We start from the raw sequence: 21,885 nt of genomic DNA on the forward strand, positions 1-21,885 counted from the left end.
ACACAGCCATTTGATGGCTTATTGTCTTTCTGAAAACATCTAATACACATCATTATTAGTTAATTTACTCCACAGCGCTGTTGAATCCTGCTCTCTGATTGGTCAGAAGGTGTTGATTAATTTTCTATAACAGCAGCTCTGACAGTAGTGCAGGTTTATATTAATGCGCTCGTTCTAATACGTTACCGTTTCTATAGTAACAGCTCATTCACAGGGGCGTGTACAGCGACGCTCCACATAAACAGATGAATGAAATAATCGTCGATGTGGTGAAGATTTCTGTAAGGAGACGTAACGTTTATTATGTAACATTTATGGAAGGAGTCTCCAGTGTCAGCGCTTTGTAACAGTCAGAGGTGAAGCTGTAACTTTACGTTTTCCAACGTCTTCAGGACAGAGGAGTTTACGCTTCTTTGCGGTTTCTCAGTATCATGACAAGCTGCGTTAGTTTTTTTTGCGAGAATAAAGAGAGGCTGGTGAAGGAACGAGTGTTTATAGCTGCTGTAACGTAAGCGATTAACTTCTTTCACAGAACATTAAATGTAACTATAAAAGGATAAAAAGTATAAAATGTATAAGACGTATATTCTTTAATAAATTGAACACTGTAATTGTTGGTATTTTGCTGTGGTATAAGAGGAATAAAGCACTGCGTGTGGTGCTGTTATTGGAAATTAATCAGCTTCAGGGTGGTGTCAGTAGCTCTGCTTCATCACACCACCCTGCCGTTGATTATTTTCCTCTAACAGCACCACACACACACTGTTTTATTCCTTACGTAACTGGGCAGGTAATAAAATTAAAACTGGAAGGAGCCTTCGTGTGAAATGTGACTAAACTAATAATCGCTGAGTTTAAATTTGTAGTTCTAATGCTGTTTATTTTTAAATATTTAGTTCTAATGTTAAAATGGAAAATAAGTCCGTTTTTGTTTAGTTGTTAATGTAGCAGTAGTTTTGTTTTCCCTGAAATGAAGAGCGTTTTAAAATAAAATCAGTAGCTGGAAAAGGGTGATGATTAAACGGAGTAAAGGAGTAAAAAGAAAAGAAAGAGAAAATAATAATATATAAAGATATGAAATATATCACTTGAGAGTGTTACAGTAATTTAACACAAATCCTGGTTTCTGTTGCTCTTTACACTGTTTGCTGTCCTCAGTGTCTCTCCTTTAACTTTACACACAAAATCCCAAATTAAACAACAACAAAAACATTGTGAACACCTTCACTTTTTAAAACTATTTATTTATAATAATAATTATTATTATTATAGATTTTTTTAACCTCCAAAATCAGCTATGTTTACTAAACTATGTACTTCTCCAGGTCAAAGTATGTTGCTTTATTTTGTTCAAAAATGACATTTTTGATTATCAAGATGAAATATTTTACACCTTTTTCCCCTTCATGGAAAATCCATTCACTTTTACCCATTAATGATTTTCTAAATAATTATTAAAACACCTTGTTGTTTTGTTTTTACGTCAGCGGTTGTACGTCGTCTTCGTTCCGTTCACGTTCCTCAGCGTCTCTAAACACAGAGCTCCAGCGCTGCTCCTCTCCACTGCTTTATTTTCACCTCCTTCTTGTTTTTCTCGTCTTTTTTTGTCTTTGATTGTCGTTACACGTCACACATCTGCCTCCGTGTGTGCTGATTGAGGAATTGTAATTCCGGGCGAACTCGGGCTTCCCGATGTGACCCCGTCACACACGCTGGTATTCGCTTACGTGTTGAACGTGTTCACGCGTTTATTTTAGCGAGAAGGTGAGAACTGGACGCAGCGAGGAACCGAATAATCGTAATCTGTCAGAAACATGAGCAGCACATCAGGAACTCTGATTAATATTGAGCTCCTGAGAAATCAGAACCTCTGCAGTAAATCTATCGACTTGTTTTCATTTTCATCTTAATGAGATTCCAGCGGAGATGAAACCACACGGAGCAAAAGTCTTCATTTCTTTCTGATGCTCTTCTCCTGTAGCACCGAACCGTCCTGACCTCTGACCTCATACTTCACTCCTATTGGCTGAAATCGCCCGCTGTGCCGTGAACACAAAGATTCATTCCAGTTAAAAAATAATAAATAAAAAACAGGCTTGTGTTAGCTTGCTGTTGTACAAGCGTTTTTTGTTCTTTCTGGTACGTGGGGTTTTTGTGTTTTTGTTGATTTGTTTGTTTGCTTTTTTTCTTTAAATCTTGTTTTCATTGTCTTTTTGAAGTTCCAGTAGGCGTGACGCGTTCATCTACTTTTTATTTTATTTCATTTTGTTTGAAAATTCTATATTTCTCATTTTTGTTTAGTTTTTGTTTTTACTCAAAATTAGTTCCCTGTCATTTTTTTTCATCTTTTAAATAATTAGCGTCTGCTTTTTATTTTTATTTTTTCAATTCATTTTAAATTAGTGATCATTTAATTATTACTTTAGGTATATTTTTTACTTCGATCCCTTTTATTTACTCATTAATTTAGTAGTATATTTACTTTGCCTTAACGTAATAGCGTTTAAAATATGAAAGCCGTGAGTGTGAACTGATGACGATTCAGAGCAAATGGTTTTAATAATAAATGGAAGAGAATGAACTCCATTTTACATTTTATTCATAACACAATATTCCTAGCTTTCGTTTGGAGGCGTCCGAGTTCGACTTGCTTCGTTTGACGACTTCTATAACTTTTTGTTTGCCTTTTTGTTGGAATTTTTCAGTAACACTTTCCATGAAGCCCAGGCTCATAATGAATTATAACCCATTTATAATCATTTATAAGCAAGAATTACTGTTCTACAAATACATTTATAACGTCAGGATCTTTACTTCATTATAATAACAGTTATATTTACATTTATATTTTCGTTATAATTAGTAATAAGTGATGCACTTGCTCTGTCAGTGCTCATGCTCATAATGCATTATACACTGAGTTATAAGTATTAATTATACAGTCTTATGGTTCCATGAACATATTTATAGAGATGCAGCATCATAAATGCATTAATGGAAGCATAAGACTGATTTAAAACTAATTAAAGCTTATAAATATAATACTTGCTTATAAATAATTATAAATGGGGCTATAATTCATTCATGAGCATTTTTTTCAGAAAGTCTTACCAAAAATTCATTTGACTTTTTTTTTTTTTTTGCCTTTTTGTTGGATTTTTTTAAAAACTTTTTGTTTGACTTTTCAGTTTTTGTTTTCTTCATAAAAGTGTTTGTGTACACGGTTAATGCGCCGGAAGGATGGAGGTAGGATCTTCCTCGGATAATTGCGATGGGATCAGTGGTATCACAGCCACAGGGACGCGCACACACACACACACACACACACACACACACACACACACACTCCGAGCGTCAGCTTCCCTCATTAAGCTCTCCAGATGGACACACACACACACACACACCACCTGTTTCCTTCATACGGCGTCTTTAGCAGCAGGCAGGTAGGCCGAGCGGGAGAGTCGGAGTGTGTACACGATGCACACACAGTTTTCCTCGCAGGGAAGCTCACGACTCGCGCTACTTTTCAGGGATTAGTTTGAGCGCAGCGGTGTGGTGAGGAAATCACTCACTCGCCCACTTCACTAATCCCGCCCTCCTTAGCAAAGCTCAGGTTTTAGAGAGGATTACTTAAACTACCTTACCCCTCACACACACACACACACACACACACACACACACACTCTTACATAACCCCTACAAAGCACTACATCTTTACTGTAACTGAATGTAAATGAGTTTAAAAAAAAAAAACACCAAACCAAAATTTATTTTATATGCGATAATTATAATTCATGCCTGATTAAAGGAGCACTGAGAGTACATAAGAGAAGTGTGTGTGTGTGTGTGTGTGTGTGTGTAATTAAGTGTAATTAATGAACAGGTTTAATGAATGTGTGTTCTTAAAAGCCCTGTTCTTATTTTTTGTAGCTGAACAAAGATTGGGATGGATGAATAGGTCGAGAAACAGACAAATGGACGGAGCAGCTAATTATTAATTAACGTCAAACCGAACCTTTAAATCAGCGTTCTCTTCTTATTGACTGATGCACATTAAAAAAATCACGAAGGAAAAAACAGGAAGAAAGGTTATAAAAGAAGAAAAAAAAAACAGGAAAAAGAAATCACAAGAAAGAAATAAGAGAAATAAGTATCTAAAAGAAAGAAAGAAGGTGCATAAAGAAAAAAAAACAAAGAAGAAAGAAAGAAAGAGAAAGAAAGATGAACAAAGGAAAGAAATCGAAGGAAGAAAGGACATAAAAAAGAAAAGGCAAGATGAAAGAAAGAAGTAAGAAAAGCAAAGACCTAAAAGGAAGAAAGAAAGAAGGAAAGAAAGGAACAAAGAAACAAAAAAGAAAAAAGAACAAAACAGGAAGAAAGAAAGAGCACAGACAGAAAGAACAAAGAGAAGGAAAGAAAGAAAGAAAGAAAGAGAGAGAGAGAGAAAGAAAGAAGACGTAAAGTTAAAAAAAAGAACAATGAGAAATAACATGAAAGAGTAAGAAAGACATGAATAAGAAAGAAACAAAAGGAAAGAGGAAAGAAATTATGATGTGTGGTCTGAGATAGATGAGTAGTTCGTTGCCAGGTTGTTGGCGATCGCAGCTCTGAGATGTTTACGTGGTTCTGCTCAGCTCTTCAGTTCCTCAAGGTTGCCAGACTTTAGTTGTAAAATCCTCCGTAATTTTTCAGTGGGGTTCGAGTGAGGAGATGGTTTGGACACTGCAAGGACCTTGTTGAGTTATTTTTAATCTTTTTATCTATATCTTTGGAGTTGTTGTCTTGTTGAAAAGTCCTTCACCCTAGATTCAATTTCTTAGCCGATGAGATTAAATTCTCCTCTAATATCTCCCGGTACGTCGCTCCATTCACGTTTCCTCTGTAATGCTGCAGTTCCGTTTGCAGCCCCATGCCGTGATGCTCCCACCACCGTGCTTCTTTCTCCAAACAGCTGGATTATTCCCAAAGAGTTAAGAGTTCTCTTTTTGTTTTGTCTGATAGAAAAAGTTCAGATTTGTCTAAATGCTTTCACACACACACACACACACACACATCTCTGTGCTTGTTTTTTCAGCAGAAGTTTAGCGTGAGGTGAAGCAGCAGAGAAGATTGCGATGCAGTTCATTGCTTATTCTTCTCTGTGTAGTTGTTCCTGCTGCTTTCAGGTCGTTCTGCAACTCATTTCTAGCGACTCCTGGCTTTTCTCTTACCTTCTTCATCGTCAGCCTGAGAGCGTGTTCCATGAATGTGAGCGTGCGCTTCCACGAACTTTCCGCCTGCATTATATCTAACCGGTCCTGCTGACAGGGATGTTTAAAACCTTTGCTGTGGCTCTGTAGCTTTTCCCGTTCGAGTGTTTTATAATGTTGTCCCTGAGAAGTTAATAGAAATTAAACAAAATGTTGAGGGTCAGACTGTTATTGTGCAAGTGCTGGGGTCATGACCTCTGAGCAGGGATAAGTGGCTAGTACAGATTCAAGAAATGGCCAACTGATTTCAGTGCAGAACACACACACACACAAACACACACACACACACACAGAGCTCTCTTTGATGACAAACAAGCCAAGGATATAAATCAACAAAAGAGCAGCAGACAGTTCAATTCCCCATACTGTTACACCCCCACCTTTATCTATACACACACACACATACGCACACACACAAACACACACATACACACACACATACGAGAAGCTGAACATCAGCAGTGTAGAATATTAAATAAAATCACTTTATCCGATCGATCGCTCTCCTGTGTGTTTCCCCCCCAAGCCAAACTCACACTCACACACACATCAGACGTTTACCAGAAGTTTTACCCTGAAAGTTGAAAGTTGTGTTATGTAACATTGGGGTGATAAGACACACACACACACACACACACACACACAAATAGCAGGTGATTGATTATGTGACGGTGAGCACATCTGTGCGGTTGTGAGTGATCAGGGAATAAAAAAGTAAAAGCTGATTGCACACTCGAGCTAGAGAGGAGAACAAGCTCAGAGGGATGAGGCATGGAGTCGTAGCGTTTAACATTTTTGACCTGTTGCTACGGCGACACTTGAAAAATTACAAAAATTTCTGCATTTTCGAATAAAGCGGCAGTCAGAAGAAACGCAAATACAATTCAGAACAAAGTCGATTCACTGAAGGGGAAAGGACACAGGAAGGGGCGGGACAGACGCTTTTATTCATGTTCACATTCTTACCATACAGACTTTATTTATGTGACTTTTGACCTCTGAATGCACAAAACTCTCGATTTTGTGAGCCAAAAGAAAACAAGAAGACGGGACTGTGGTCTGTTTGGTTGGGGAAAAAATGGCGGAGCAGCAAATTATTAATTAACGTCAAACCAAACCTTTAAATCAACGTTCTCTTAATGTTGATCAGTGCACTTTAAAAAAAAAAAAAAAAAAAAAAAGGAAGGAAAAAACTGAAAAAACAGGAAGGGAGGAAGGAAATAAAATAAGAAAAAACTGGAAAAAGACATAAAAAGAAAAAAACATAAAGAAAGAAAGAAAGAAAACACATGACGTAAAGAGAAAGAAAGAAAGATGAAAGAAAGAACAAGAATGAAGTAAGAAATTTATTTATTTATTTATTTATTTATTTATAGTTAATATATTAATTATATTTATATATATTTATGTATACATATATATAATCTTATATATAAGAAAAGTAAAGACCTAAAAGGATAAAAGAAAGAATGAAAGAAAGAAACAAAGAAACATAAAATAAAGAGCACAGGCAGAAAGAAAGAAAAGGAAAGAGGAAAGAAATTGTGAGGTAATCTGAGAGATAGATAGATAGATAGATAGAGAGATAGAGAGATAGATAGACAGATAGATAGATAGATAGATAGATAGATAGATAGACGATGTGCGTGTCAGCGCTGCTCTGACTCTCGTCCTGAAGCTCGGCGTCTCTCCTGCACGTGAGCCGTGAGATGTTCCGTCTGATGATCAGACACGTGACTAGAAATCCAAACCATCACTCATCCTGACGTTTGAAATGAGCTGACAGGAGAACCTGAGAGAGCTCGATTCCTCTGAGGTTCCTCTGAGGTTCCTCTGCATTGTGGGTGATATTAATAAACCTCGGCGTGATCGCGGTCGAGTGGAGTCGGAGTTCTCGCTCTGAGAGAGAGCTTTGTGCTGTAATGAAATGAATGAAGTTAAAACATTAATAATAATTATAATAAATTAATAATTAATAATTTACTCTTACAGGTGTGAACATGTGATGAATATAAAATATAAAACAAATGCTACTGTGACAATAAGTCATAATTTTAATAAACTTTGTTTATTAAAATGTAGTAAATATAATTTTTTTTCTCTACAACTGACATAAACGAGTTTCTGCACATTTAATACCTGCCCTTCAGTCGTATTTATTTACACACAGTCCTGAAGTTCCTGAAGTGTCTCTCAGACTGCAGGTGATAAACTGATCTATGTGCATTAACCCCAACCACTGTTTTTATTAACCCCACCCACTGTTTTCATTAACTCCGCCCACTGTTTTCATTAACTCCGCCCACCTGAGAAACACCTCAAATTACAAAACAAACAGGACGTGTTTTTGTGCTCAGGTGAAAAACACACATTGATTTGTTGATGTGCACAATTCACACACACCCTTTTTTTATTTTGTATAATTTTCATATCCTCTCCTTTTTTTATTTGCATTTTTTCTATCCCTTCCTTTCATGTTCCTTCTTTTTTCCCTCTTCGTCTCATAGCAGTGGCTTTAATAGTGAGAAAATTGTAGCTAAACTATAACATATAGAATGACATCCTTATTGTTGTCCAAAGTGAAGGGTTTAAATATATTTTAAAAAAATCACAGAAAGAGAAAAAGAGCGAGAGAGAGAGAGAGAGCGAGAGAGAGAGCGCTCGGGTGCTTTGCGGTCTGTGTCGGCATGGTAACAGGGATGTGTTGTGGGGAAATGAAGCGCTCGGTTCTGTTCAGCATGCGTCAGTTTCCAAGCAGACTTTCAGAGCGACTTTTATCGATCCACTGCTGATTTACACAGTGTGTGTGTTCAACGTCACACACACACACACACACACACACACACTTCACACTGCGCAGTTTCTCATGTTTACACTCTTGCTGCACTGTAGTGTGTACACGTGAACCCCTGACCACTGAGAGTAAAAAAAGGGTTTTAATGAAGGGGGGTAGGATCTAAATGCCCCACCTTTTATTAATTTATCATCAAATCTTTAAAAATGAAATTCAAGATTCAAGAAATTTGACAGCAATCTCAACTATACAGCAAAATCAGCATAAAATTTTTTTAAAAATAATAAAATTTAGAGATTTAATCCTGGACGTCTCGATCTGCAGATCTGATAGAGATTTACTGGCACTGAGATATCCATGCTCTCAAACACAACTGCTTTATTCTTACATTATTAACATTATCATTATCACATTATCACATTATTAATTTCTCCGTCTTACACTAAAGCCCTGCTCGGACGGGATTAATCTTACGTGGAGGTGTGTGATGTGATTAATCCCGGAGTATCTCTGAGATTTTAGTCTGAATCCGTCACGTCAGAAACATTACGCTGTGTTTCTCTTCTATAAACCGAGCAGGAGAAATAACGCCAGCTTCGTAGAAAATCCCGTCTGAACTGACATGTGCGTAAAGATCGCGTTTTATCCTGCGGGAAAAGAGGTTCTGCGCTTTTCCTTCGGTATGAAGACGCTCCAGGAAGCGCTTGCTCGTTTCTCGTTTCTCTTTCCCATCGTCTCACGCTGAACCCGAACGTTTAAAACACAGAAGAATCAAATCTAGAGATAATCTCAATCTAGGAATAAAGTCGAGCGTCATTTCCGGGGGTTTTATTGAGCTCCTAGCACACGCTACTGACATGTTATAGTCATGTGACCTACTGATGAGGTGTGTGTAGTGCACGTGGAGTTTATAGTACACGGTGATGACACGTCCGTCTCTGTCCATTTGTCCCGTATTAACAGCACTTTAGAGCAGTTTCACTTTTTTCCCTTTTACATTTTTGAAAAAGGAATTGCAACACCCCATTGCCTTCTGGGTAAATTCGACACTTTACTCGAGCCAAAACACTCAGGCTTTCAGGAGTTCACTTAACAAACTCCACTGTGAAGAAGCTGACCTTTGAAGGCGAAGTGAAGAAGTTGATCTCAGCAGGGATTGGAGGGAGAGGAAGTGGACAAGGACACGTTAATGATGTGTTTTAGCTGCTTTCTGAAAGGAAACTGCATCTGATGACGCAGTCACAGGATTCAAATATCACTGGTTTGACTTTTGTTTTCTTTTTTTTTCAGGGAAATGTGCAGGTTGGAAATTGTTAGCACTTTTATGACAACGCTTTTAAATCAAAGGCGAATATTTGTGAGTCAGAAACACAAAAACGCACACATGTCCTCTGTTTGCTTCTCTTTCAGAATTTCCGTTGTGGTTTTTATAACGTCACGTACTGCGACTGTATATTTAAAGGTTTTTACGAAGAACTAGTCTAGAGAAATGTAGAACATCAGCATGTAGAACATGAAGACGTGCAGAAAGAGAAACCTGGTGTAGTTAAAGTCAGGTATGGCTTGTATGCATTGTATGTGGGCGGAGCTGTCCTCTCTCCTGCCAATCAGAGCTTCTGAAAGCTCGTATACATATAAATATACAGCACAGAGCCTTTAAGTGAAAATCTGCTGCAGTTAAGAGGAGCCATGTGTTAAAAATAAATTCTATGGTCATCAATCCTTCTTTTTCTCTCCAGCATCCTTTTATTTCTGTAGACGAGTCTGTAGACGATCATGGCTGGCTGTCTGTGTGTCTGTCTGTCTCAGAAGAATCTTCATGTAAATAATAACAATGAGTGACTCAGAGCTGGAGAGAGAGAGAGAGAGAGAGAGAGCGCAGTGTCTATCTGCCTTTATTCACATTCCAGGGTTTTTATTTATGTGGAGCTGCGATGAATTTTTATTCATTCCATTAATGCTATAATGCAGAGAGAGAAAAACCTTCAGCTGGGTTTAAACAGACCTATTCATGAGAGACAGAGAGTGAGACAGACAACCAGAGAGTGAGACAGACAACCAGAGAGTGAGACAGACAACCAGAGAGTGAGACAGACAACCAGAGAGTGAGACAGGCAGTGGGAAAGAGACAGTGAGAGAGACAGACAGTAAAAAACCTTCAACTGGGTTTTAATATAAACCTAGTGACACACAGAGAGATGGACAGTGAGACAGGTGGAGAGACAGACAGATAGATGTAGAGACAGACACTGAGATAGACAGGCAGTGAGACAGACAGTAAGGCGGAGAGATGGATGGAGAAATGAACAGTGAGACAGCGAGACAGACAGTGAGACAGACAGTGACACGGTGAGACAGAAAGTGTGTATCTAAAGAGAAAAGCCCTCAGGGTGGTCACTTTTTTCTCCCAATCTTTGTCTCTTGTTTTTCTTCTTGCAGCTCACTGTAGAAGGCAGTGAGATGGAGAGACAGACAGAGTGAGATGGAGAGACAGACAGAGTGAGATGGAGAGACAGACAGAGTGAGATGGAGAGACAGACAGTGAGATGGAGAGACAGACAGAGTGAGATGGAGAGACAGACAGAGTGTGATGGAGAGACAGACAGAGTGAGATGGAGAGACAGACAGAGTGAGATGGAGAGACAGACAGTGAGATGGAGAGACAGACAGAGTGAGATGGAGAGACAGACAGAGTGAGATGGAGAGACAGACAGAGTGAGATGGAGAGACAGACAGAGTGAGATGGAGAGACAGACAGTGAGATGGAGAGACAGACAGAGTGAGATGGAGAGACAGACAGAGTGTGATGGAGAGACAGACAGAGTGAGATGGAGAGACAGACAGAGTGAGATGGAGAGACAGACAGAGTGAGATGGAGAGACAGACAGTGAGATGGAGAGACAGACAGAGTGAGATGGAGAGACAGACAGTGAGATGGAGAGACAGACAGAGTGAGATGGAGAGACAGACAGTGAGATGGAGAGACAGACAGAGTGAGATGGAGAGACACAGACAGAGTGAGATGGAGAGACAGACAGTGAGATGGAGAGACAGACAGTGAGATGGAGAGACAGACAGTGAGATGGAGACACAGGCAGAGTGAGATGGAGAGACAGACAGAGTGAGATGGAGAGACAGACAGTGAGATGGAGACAGACAGAGTGAGATGGAGAGACAGACAGTGAGATGGAGAGACAGACAGAGTGAGATGGAGAGACAGACAGTGAGATGGAGACACAGGCAGAGTGAGATGGAGAGACAGACAGAGTGAGATAGAGACACAGACAGAGTGAGATGGAGAGACAGACAGAGTGAGATGGAGAGACAGTGAGACAGACAGTGTATATATGTGAGGAGAAAAGCACACATCAGTTCAGTTCTCTTCTATCTCTTCAGCTCTGTGAGGTGGACAGAGTGAGACAGTGAGACAGACAGACAGTGAGACAGTGAATATAAGTGAGAAGAAAAGCACACAGGATGGTTTACATCAGTTCACTTTTCTCCTTTCTCTCTCTCTCTCTCTCTCTCTCTCTCTCTCCTGTTATCTCTGCAGGTCGCTATAGAGGACAGCGACTCAGACGACGATGTGTCCTTTGTCAAGACGTCTCGGCCTGCACAGAAGTATGTGTGTGTGTGTGTGTGTGTGTGTGTGTATTGTGCATGTGGTGAGATTAGACATTAGGTTTTGGTAATAAGTCATTTATAAGCAGTAATACATACTTAACTAATGAAGGATGAATGATTAATTAATGATCATTTAATGAATAATAATTATATAGTATTAAAAAACAAAAAAAGGCAGTGAGACAGACGGTGAGAGACAGAGTGTGAGAGAGAGAGACAGTGAGTGTGTGAGACAGACAATGTGTGAGAGAGATAGAGACAGTGTGTGAGAGACAGAGACAGTGTGTGAGAGAGAGAGAGACAGTGTGTGTGAGAGAGAGAGACAGTGAGTGTGTGTGTGAGAGAGAGAGACAGTGAGTGTGTGAGAGAGAGACAGTGAGTGTGTGAGTGAGACAGTGAGTGTGTGTGAGTGAGACAGTGAGTGTGTGTGAGAGAGACAGTGAGTGTGTGTGAGAGACAGTGAGTGTGTGAGAGAGAGACAGTGAGTGTGTGAGAGAGAGACAGTGAGTGTGTGAGATAGACAGTGTGTGTGTGAGAGAGACAGTGTGTGTGTGAGAGAGACAGTGAGTGTGTGTGAGAGACAGTGAGTGTGTGTGAGAGACAGTGAGTGTGTGTGAGAGAGACAGTGAGTGTGTGTGAGAGACAGTGAGTGTGTGAGAGAGACAGTGTGTGTGTGAGAGAGACAGTGAGTGTGTGAGAGAGAGACTGTGTGTGTGAGAGAGACAGTGTGTGTGAGAGAGAGACAGTGTGTGAGAGAGAGAGACAGTGAGTGTGTGTGAGAGAGAGACAGTGAGTGTGTGTGAGAGAGAGACAGTGAGTGTGTGAGTGAGACAGTGAGTGTGTGTGTGTGAGTGAGACAGTGAGTGTGTGAGAGAGAGACAGTGAGTGTGAGAGAGAGAGACAGTGAGTGTGTGTGAGAGAGACAGTGTGTGTGAGAGAGAGAGACAGTGAGTGTGTGTGAGAGAGAGACAGTGAGTGTGTGAGTGAGACAGTGAGTGTGTGTGTGTGAGTGAGACAGTGAGTGTGTGTGAGAGAGAGACAGTGAGTGTGTGTGAGAGAGAGACTGTGTGTGTGTGAGAGAGACAGTGTGTGTGTGAGAGAGAGACAGTGTGTGTGTGAGAGAGACAGTGAGTGTGTGAGAGAGAGACATTGAGTGTGTGAGAGAGAGACATTGAGTGTGTGTGAGAGAGACAGTGAGTGTGTGTGAGAGAGACAGTGTGTGTGAGAGAGAGACAGTGAGTGTGTGTGAGAGAGAGACAGTGAGTGTGTGAGTGAGACAGTGAGTGTGTGTGTGTGAGAGAGACTGTGTGTGAGAGAGAGACAGTGTGTGTGTGTGAGAGACAGTGAGTGTGTGTGAGAGAGACAGTGTGTGTGAGAGAGAGACAGTGAGTGTGTGTGAGAGAGAGACAGTGAGTGTGTGAGAGAGACAGTGAGTGTGTGTGTGTGAGAGAGACTGTGTGTGAGAGAGAGACAGTGTGTGTGTGAGTGAGACAGTGAGTGTGTGAGAGAGAGACAGTGAGTGTGTGTGTGAGAGAGAGACTGTGTGTGAGAGAGAGACAGTGTGTGTGTGTGAGAGAGACAGTGTGTGTGTGTGTGAGAGAGAGAGACAGTGAGTGTGTGAGAGAGAGACAGTGAGTGTGTGTGAGAGAGACATTGAGTGTGTGAGAGAGAGACAGTGAGTGTGTGAGAGAGACAGTGTGTGTGTGTGTGAGAGACAGTGAGTGTGTGTGTGAGAGAGACAGTGAGTGTGTGAGAGAGACAGTGAGTGTGTGTGTGTGAGAGAGACTGTGTGTGAGAGAGAGACAGTGTGTGTGTGAGTGAGACAGTGAGTGTGTGAGAGAGAGACAGTGAGTGTGTGTGTGAGAGAGAGACTGTGTGTGTGAGAGAGACAGTGTGTGTGTGAGTGAGACAGTGAGTGTGTGTGAGAGAGACAGTGTGTGTGTGTGTGAGAGAGAGAGACAGTGAGTGTGTGTGAGAGAGACATTGAGTGTGTGTGAGAGAGACATTGAGTGTGTGTGAGAGAGACATTGAGTGTGTGAGAGAGAGACAGTGAGTGTGTGAGAGAGAGACAGTGAGTGTGTGTGTGAGAGAGAGACTGTGTGTGAGAGAGAGACAGTGTGTGTGTGAGAGAGACAGTGTGTGTGTGTGTGTGAGAGAGAGACAGTGAGTGTGTGTGAGAGAGACAGTGAGTGTGTGTGAGAGAGAGACTGTGTGTGTGTGAGTGAGACAGTGTGTGTGTGAGAGAGAGACAGTGAGTGTGTGAGAGAGAGACAGTGAGTGTGTGAGAGAGAGACAGTGAGTGTGTGTGTGAGAGAGAGACTGTGTGTGAGAGAGAGACAGTGTGTGTGTGAGAGAGACAGTGTGTGTGTGTGTGTGTGTGAGAGAGAGAGACAGTGAGTGTGTGAGAGAGAGACAGTGTGTGTGTGAGAGAGAGACAGTGTGTGTGTGAGAGAGAGACAGTGAGTGTGTGAGTGAGACAGTGAGTGTGTGTGAGAGAGACATTGAGTGTGTGAGAGAGAGACAGTGAGTGTGTGAGAGAGACAGTGAGTGTGTGAGAGAGAGACAGTGAGTGTGTGTGTGAGAGAGAGACTGTGTGTGAGAGAGAGACAGTGTGTGTGTGAGAGAGACAGTGTGTGTGTGTGTGAGAGAGAGAGAGACAGTGAGTGTGTGTGAGTGAGACAGTGAGTGTGTGTGAGAGATAGACAGTGAGTGTGTGTGAGAGAGACAGTGAGTGTGTGAGTGAGACAGTGAGTGTGTGAGAGAGACAGTGAGTGTGTGAGTGAGACAGTGAGTGTGTGAGAGAGACAGTGTGTGTGTGTGAGAGAGACAGTGTGTGTGTGAGTGAGACAGTGTGTGTGTGTGAGTGAGACAGTGTGTGTGTGTGAGTGAGACAGTGTGTGTGTGAGAGAGAGACAGTGAGTGTGTGAGTGAGACAGTGAGTGTGTGAGTGAGACAGTGTGTGTGAGAGAGACAGTGTGTGTGTGTGAGAGAGACAGTGTGTGTGTGAGAGAGACAGTGTGTGTGTGTGAGAGAGACAGTGTGTGTGTGTGAGAGAGACAGTGTGTGTGAGAGAGACAGTGAGTGTGTGTGAGAGAGACAGTGTGTGTGAGAGAGACAGTGTGTGTGTGTGAGAGAGACAGTGAGTGTGTGAGTGAGACAGTGAGTGTGTGTGAGAGACAGTGTGTGTGTGTGAGTGAGACAGTGAGTGTGTGTGAGAGAGACAGTGTGTGTGTGTGTGTGTGTGAGAGAGACAGTGTGTGTGTGAGAGAGACAGTGTGTGTGTGTGAGAGAGACAGTGTGTGTGTGAGAGAGAGACAGTGTGTGTGTGTGAGAGAGAGACAGTGTGAGTGTGTGTGTGAGAGAGACAGTGTGTGTGTGTGTGAGAGAGACAGTGTGTGTGTGTGAGAGAGACAGTGAGTGTGTGTGAGAGAGACAGTGAGTGTGAGAGAGAGAGACAGTGAGTGTGTGAGAGAGAGACTGTGTGTGTGTGAGTGAGACAGTGTGTGTGTGTGAGTGAGAGACAGTGTGTGTGTGAGAGAGAGACAGTGTGTGTGTGTGAGTGAGACAGTGAGTGTGTGAGAGAGACAGTGTGTGTGTGTGAGAGAGACAGTGTGTGTGTGTGTGAGAGAGAGAGACAGTGAGTGTGTGTGAGAGAGACAGTGAGTGTGTGTGAGAGAGACATTGAGTGTGTGAGAGAGAGACTGTGTGTGAGAGAGAGACTGTGTGTGAGTGAGACAGTGAGTGTGTGAGAGAGAGACAGTGTGTGAGAGAGAGACAGTGTGTGTGTGAGAGAGACAGTGTGTGTGTGTGAGAGAGAGTGAGAGACAGTGAGTGTGTGTGAGAGAGACAGTGAGTGTGTGTGAGAGAGAGACTGTGTGTGTGAGAGAGAGACAGTGTGTGTGTGAGAGAGAGACAGTGAGTGTGTGAGTGAGACAGTGAGTGTGTGAGAGAGACAGTGAGTGTGTGTGAGAGAGAGACAGTGAGTGTGTGTGTGAGAGAGAGACTGTGTGTGAGAGAGAGACAGTGTGTGTGTGTGAGAGAGACAGTGAGTGTGTGTGTGAGAGAGAGACAGTGAGTGTGTGTGTGAGAGAGAGACAGTGAGTGTGTGAGTGAGAGAGAGACTGTGTGTGAGAGAGAGACAGTGTGTGTGTGTGAGAGAGACAGTGTGTGTGTGTGAGAGAGAGACAGTGAGTGTGTGTGAGAGAGAGACAGTGAGTGTGTGTGAGAGAGACAGTGAGTGTGTGTGAGAGAGAGACAGTGAGTGTGTGTGAGAGAGAGACAGTGAGTGTGTGAGAGAGAGACAGTGAGTGTGTGTGAGAGAGACAGTGAGTGTGTGTGAGAGAGAGACAGTGAGTGTGTGTGAGAGAGAGACAGTGAGTGTGTGAGAGAGAGACAGTGTGTGTGTGTGAGAGAGACAGTGTGTGTGTGTGTGAGAGAGAGACAGTGAGTGTGTGTGAGAGAGAGACAGTGAGTGTGTGAGAGAGAGACAGTGAGTGTGTGTGAGAGAGAGACAGTGAGTGTGTGAGAGAGAGACAGTGAGTGTGTGTGAGAGAGACAGTGAGTGTGTGTGAGAGAGAGACAGTGAGTGTGTGTGAGAGAGACAGTGAGTGTGTGAGTGAGACAGTGAGTGTGTGAGAGAGACAGTGAGTGTGTGTGTGAGAGAGACAGTGTGTGTGTGAGAGAGACAGTGTGTGTGTGAGTGAGACAGTGTGTGTGTGTGAGTGAGACAGTGAGTGTGTGTGAGTGAGACATTGTGTGTGTGAGAGAGAGTGTGTGTGTGTGAGTGTGTGAGAGAGACAGTGTGTGTGTGTGTGAGAGAGACAGTGTGTGTGTGAGAGAGACAGTGTGTGTGTGAGTGAGACAGTGTGTGTGTGTGAGTGAGACAGTGAGTGTGTGTGAGTGAGACATTGTGTGTGTGAGAGAGAGTGTGTGTGTGTGAGTGTGTGAGAGAGACAGTGTGTGTGTGTGTGAGAGAGACAGTGTGTGTGTGAGAGAGACAGTGTGTGTGTGAGTGAGACAGTGTGTGTGTGTGAGTGAGACAGTGAGTGTGTGTGAGTGAGACATTGTGTGTGTGAGAGAGAGACAGTGTGTGTGTGTGAGAGAGACAGTGAGTGTGTGAGTGAGACAGTGAGTGTGTGAGTGAGACAGTGTGTGTGAGAGAGACAGTGTGTGTGTGAGAGAGACAGTGTGTGTGTGTGAGAGAGAGTGTGTGAGAGAGACAGTGTGTGTGTGTGAGAGAGACAGTGTGTGTGTGTGAGACAGTGAGTGTGTGAGTGAGACAGTGTGTGTGAGAGAGACAGTGAGTGTGTGAGAGAGACAGTGAGTGTGTGTGAGAGAGACAGTGTGTGTGAGAGAGACAGTGTGTGTGTGTGTGAGAGAGACAGTGAGTGTGTGAGTGAGACAGTGAGTGTGTGAGAGAGACAGTGAGTGTGTGAGTGAGACAGTGAGTGTGTGAGTGAGACAGTGAGTGTGTGTGAGAGAGACAGTGTGTGTGTGTGAGAGAGACAGTGAGTGTGTGTGAGAGAGACAGTGAGTGTGTGTGAGAGAGACAGTGTGTGTGTGAGAGAGACAGTGTGTGTGTGTGTGTGTGTGAGAGAGACAGTGTGTGTGTGTGTGTGTGAGAGAGAGACAGTGTGTGTGTGTGAGAGAGAGACAGTGTGAGTGTGTGTGTGAGAGAGACAGTGTGAGTGTGTGTGTGAGAGAGACAGTGTGTGTGTGTGAGAGAGACAGTGTGTGTGTGTGTGAGAGAGACAGTGAGTGTGTGTGAGAGAGACAGTGAGTGTGAGAGAGAGAGACAGTGAGTGTGTGAGAGAGAGACTGTGTGTGTGAGAGAGAGACAGTGTGTGTGTGTGAGTGAGAGACAGTGTGTGTGTGAGAGAGAGACAGTGTGTGTGTGTGTGAGAGAGACAGTGTGTGTGTGAGTGAGACAGTATGTGTGTGTGAGAGAGACAGTGAGTGTGTGAGTGAGACAGTGAGTGTGTGTGTGTGTGTGTGTGAGAGAGACAGTGTGTGTGTGAGAGAGACAGTGTGTGTGTGTGAGAGAGACAGTGTGTGTGTGTGTGTGTGTGAGAGAGACAGTGTGTGAGAGAGACAGTGTGTGTGTGTGTGTGTGTGTGTGAGAGACAGTGTGTGTGTGTGAGAGAGACAGTGTGTGTGTGTGTGTGTGAGAGAGACAGTGTGTGTGTGTGAGAGAGACAGTGTGTGGGTGTGTGTGAGAGAGAGACAGTGTGTGTGTGTGAGAGGGACAGTGTGAGTGTGTGTGTGAGAGAGACAGTGTGTGTGTGTGTGTGAGAGAGAGACAGTGTGTGTGTGTGAGAGAGACAGTGTGTGTGTGTGTGTGAGAGAGACAGTGTGTGTGTGTGTGTGTGAGAGAGAGACAGTGTGTGTGTGTGTGTGAGAGAGAGACAGTGTGTGTGTGTGAGAGAGACAGTGTGTGTGTGTGTGTGAGAGAGACAGTGTGTGTGTGTGTGTGTGAGAGAGAGACAGTGTGTGTGTGTGTGTGAGAGAGAGACAGTGTGTGTGTGAGAGAGACAGTGTGTGTGTGTGTGTGTGTGTGTGTGTGTGAGAGAGACAGTGTGTGTGTGTGTGTGTGTGTGTGTGTGTGAGAGAGACAGTGTGTGTGTGTGTGAGAGACAGTGTGAGTGTGTGTGTGAGAGAGACAGTGTGTGTGTGTGTGTGTGTGAGAGAGACAGTGTGTGTGTGTGTGTGAGAGAGAGACAGTGTGTGTGTGTGTGTGAGAGAGAGACAGTGTGTGTGTGAGAGAGACAGTGTGTGTGTGTGTGTGTGTGTGTGTGTGAGAGAGACAGTGTGTGTGTGTGTGTGTGTGTGTGTGTGAGAGAGACAGTGTGTGTGTGTGTGAGAGACAGTGTGTGTGTGTGTGTGTGTGTGAGAGAGATTAGAGCACTACAGTGAGTCCCCAGGAGCTGAGAAACCACGCCCACATTTTTACTAGTTATTTTAAATTGCTAAATGAATATACTTGCTGAATATATTTAATTTTAAAAGCAAAGACCTGAAAGGAAGAATGAAAGAAAGGAACAAAGAAACAAAAAAGAACAAAACAAAAAGAAAGAAAAAAGAAAGAAAGAACATATTATTATTATTATTATTATTATTATTAAGGAGACTTTAAGTTTGTGTAGCTAAGAACATTTCCACGTTTTTTTGGACTTTAACGAAAGCAGAAATAGTAATAGAAAACTTTTATTCAGATACAAGTTGCATTTTTTTTGTTTGTTTTTTTGTTAGCTGCTAATTCTGAGTTCTGCGCGTAGCTATTTGACTATGAAATGTTATGTTATGAACAGACGTAGCTAATGTTAGCTTGCTAGCTAGCTGGTCTGATGGTTATATCAGAGAACAAACGACTCCTGAAGTATCTTCATCAGCTGCTGTTTATGGACGTGGGAGGCCACTGCGCTATTAAACGACTAGCTAGCCTCAGTAACAGTTTCACTTACATTTACGTGCTGATGTTCTCCTGACGAGACTCCGCCTCTCCGCGCTGTGTACGGAGCTCCTCCGTAACGTTTCTGTCCACAAAGCAAAAAGAGCAAACGTACGGTCGCTTCGATGGTTTGTTTCGATTCAAAGCTTTTAACTAAAGCTGAAGAGCTGCTTCATGTTTAGGAGGCGGTTGTGTGTCTGTTAAGGGATTGTAAGTGTGTGTGTGTCATGTTTTGAGATGTGTATCTGTTATGTGTGCGTCATGTGTCTATTAAGGGATTGTGTGTGTGTGTGTGTGTGTGTGTGTGTGTGTGGAGTGCAGTGTAATATAAGCACTCTATGAGCTAATCTGTGAGTGTATTAGAAGCTCGCAGGTGTTTTCCCCCCACACTCTCACACACACACACACACACACACGCGCACACACACACACACCCTCACACACACACACTCACTCTCACACACACACTCGGCTGACAGATTGGCTTCAGTCGCCTAGAAAATTGAAGTTACAGGCTGTTGCCATGGTTACAGTGAGGGCGGAACAGACGGAGAGAAATCAACATTATCAAAACGTTTATGATTCAAATGTCAAATGTCCAGGTGTTACAGCATGTTATAACTCATTATAACTCATTATAACACATCACACAATATAGATTTATAACACAACATAACTCATTATAACTCATTATAACACACTATAACACATCACACAATATAGATTTATAACACATTAACACTTTATAACTCATTATAACTCATTATAACACATCACACAATATAGATTTATAACACATTAACTCATTATAACTCATTATAACACACTATAACACATTATAACACACTATAACACATCACACAATATAGATTTATAACACATTAACACTTTATAACTCATTATAACTCATTATAACTCATTATAACTCATTATAACACACTATAACACACTATAACACATCACACAATATAGATTTATAACATTGTTATAGCACATTATAAGATGTTATATCACACAGGACATATTGAACATAAATCCTGCAGAAAATAATTATAAATTGTGAAAAATAACAACTGTTAAATATCACACATTATTATTATTATTATTATTATTATTATTAGTCTAAAGTGATATGATTTATATAGATGCTAATATTTATTAAAGTCGTGATTGTTGTTATTAAAATCTAAGATAAACAAATCAGTAAACATGTTTTCTTTCTCTTCTTCTCCTCTGTTCCAGATCCTCCTCTTTAGCTTCCTCCAGTAGGCGGGGCTCCCAGAGTCTCAGCCAATCAAGTAAAGGAGTCTGCTTTGATGATGATGATGATGATGTAAACACACACACACACACACACACACACACACACACACACACAGTTACTTTGCTAATTCTGTTATTTCTGTTGGGTTGATCTTAAAAATCTCCCTCTCTCTCTTCTTCCTTTCTCTCTCTCTCTCTCTCTCTCTCTCTCTCTCCTCTCTGCTCTCTCTCTTCTTTCTCTCTCTCTCTCTCTCTCTCCTCTCTGCTCTCTCTCTTCTTTCTCTCTTTCCTCTCTCTCTTCTCTCTCTCTTCTTCCTTTCTCTATCTCCTCTCTGTTCTCTCTCTCTCTCCTCTCTGTTCTCTCTCTCTCTCTCTCTCCTCTGTTCTCTCTCCCTTCTTTCTTTCTCTCTCCTCTCTCTCTTCTCTCTCTTCTTTCTCTCTCTCCCTCCTCTCTCTCTCTCTCTCTCTCTCTCTCTCTCTCCTCTCTCTCTCTCTCTCTCTCAGGATGAGTTTGACCCGTTTAAGACAGGGGGTCATCGGGGTAGAAGATGACTGGATAAAGTTGACCTCCCTCCGCCTCTGCAGTCCATCATCCCTCCATCACGCTCTCATTTTTTGGTCTCGTTTCATTTCACCTGCTCGTTCAGTTTTCATTCTGCAAGAGTTTACTGCAGCACACAGCTGCTTCTGTCCATCCAGAGTTCACTCTAAAGTGCACATGAAGTTCACTCTAAAGTGCACATGAAGTTCACTCTAAAGTGCACATGAAGTTCACTCTAAAGTGCACTGCAGTTCGAGTGCAGATCTTTCAACTTTGAGATTTGGTCTGAGTTTTAATCATCGTTTTTTTCCTCCCTTTATCTCCCTCTCTCTCTCTCTCTGTGTTTAATCTGCGCTCGTGTTTATTCGTCCCCTCTGGCTCTCTGTGATGAATGTTACTCTTTCTCAGAAGAGTGTGTTCATGGAGCAGAGCGGAGGTCAGTGAGGACGTACTTCAGGATGCATGACGTGTTCAATAATAGAGTTAATTCAGCATCTTTTTTTAATAGCTTTTGATGATGTCAGTGTCTGAGCTTTTGTTCTGTTTGTCCTCGTTTTCTCTCACTGATTTGTTTGAATCTGAACTCTGTTCATGTGTAAAACTTTATTCTCACTAAACTTTTTCATACTTCCTTCTGTCTGCCTTGTGTGTGTTTCCTGTAACGATGTATATTTCATCTATTTTATATATATTTGTGTAAGAGCGCGGCTCGGACTGTAGTTCCGGCTGTAACAAGAACTACAGGTTTATATTAATGCGCTCATTCTAATCCGTTATTGTTGCTATAGTAACAGCTCACACACACACACACACACACACACACACACACACATATAATCTAACACTAACAGTAAACAGATTTAAAAACATTTGTTGTTGTTTAGCAAAGAAAAACATATAATCGTTGATGTGGAAATTATTTATTATTAACACTCATGGAAGGAGTCTCCAGTGTCAGCGCTTCGTA

The 21,885-nt window shown here is 42.1% G+C and overlaps 1 protein-coding gene across 3 annotated transcripts in view; it reads left to right on the forward strand.

Moving 5' to 3' along the window:
- mre11a (MRE11 homolog A, double strand break repair nuclease) overlaps positions 1–21,550 on the forward strand; it is a 65,869-nt gene extending 44,319 nt beyond the window's left edge. For all 3 annotated transcript variants that reach the window (XM_034314814.2, XM_034314815.2, XM_034314816.2), the window contains exons 18-20: positions 11,597–11,664; positions 20,357–20,447; positions 20,882–21,550. In XM_034314814.2, coding sequence (XP_034170705.2) covers positions 11,597–11,664; positions 20,357–20,447; positions 20,882–20,929 — 207 coding nt within the window. In that variant the 3' untranslated portion in view covers positions 20,930–21,550. The remainder of the gene's footprint in view (positions 1–11,596; positions 11,665–20,356; positions 20,448–20,881) is intronic.
- Positions 21,551–21,885: the final 335 nt, after the last annotated feature.

The sequence above is a fragment of the Pangasianodon hypophthalmus genome, chromosome 21 (genome assembly GCF_027358585.1).
Source record: "Pangasianodon hypophthalmus isolate fPanHyp1 chromosome 21, fPanHyp1.pri, whole genome shotgun sequence".
In the NCBI taxonomy this organism is placed as follows: domain Eukaryota; kingdom Metazoa; phylum Chordata; class Actinopteri; order Siluriformes; family Pangasiidae; genus Pangasianodon; species Pangasianodon hypophthalmus.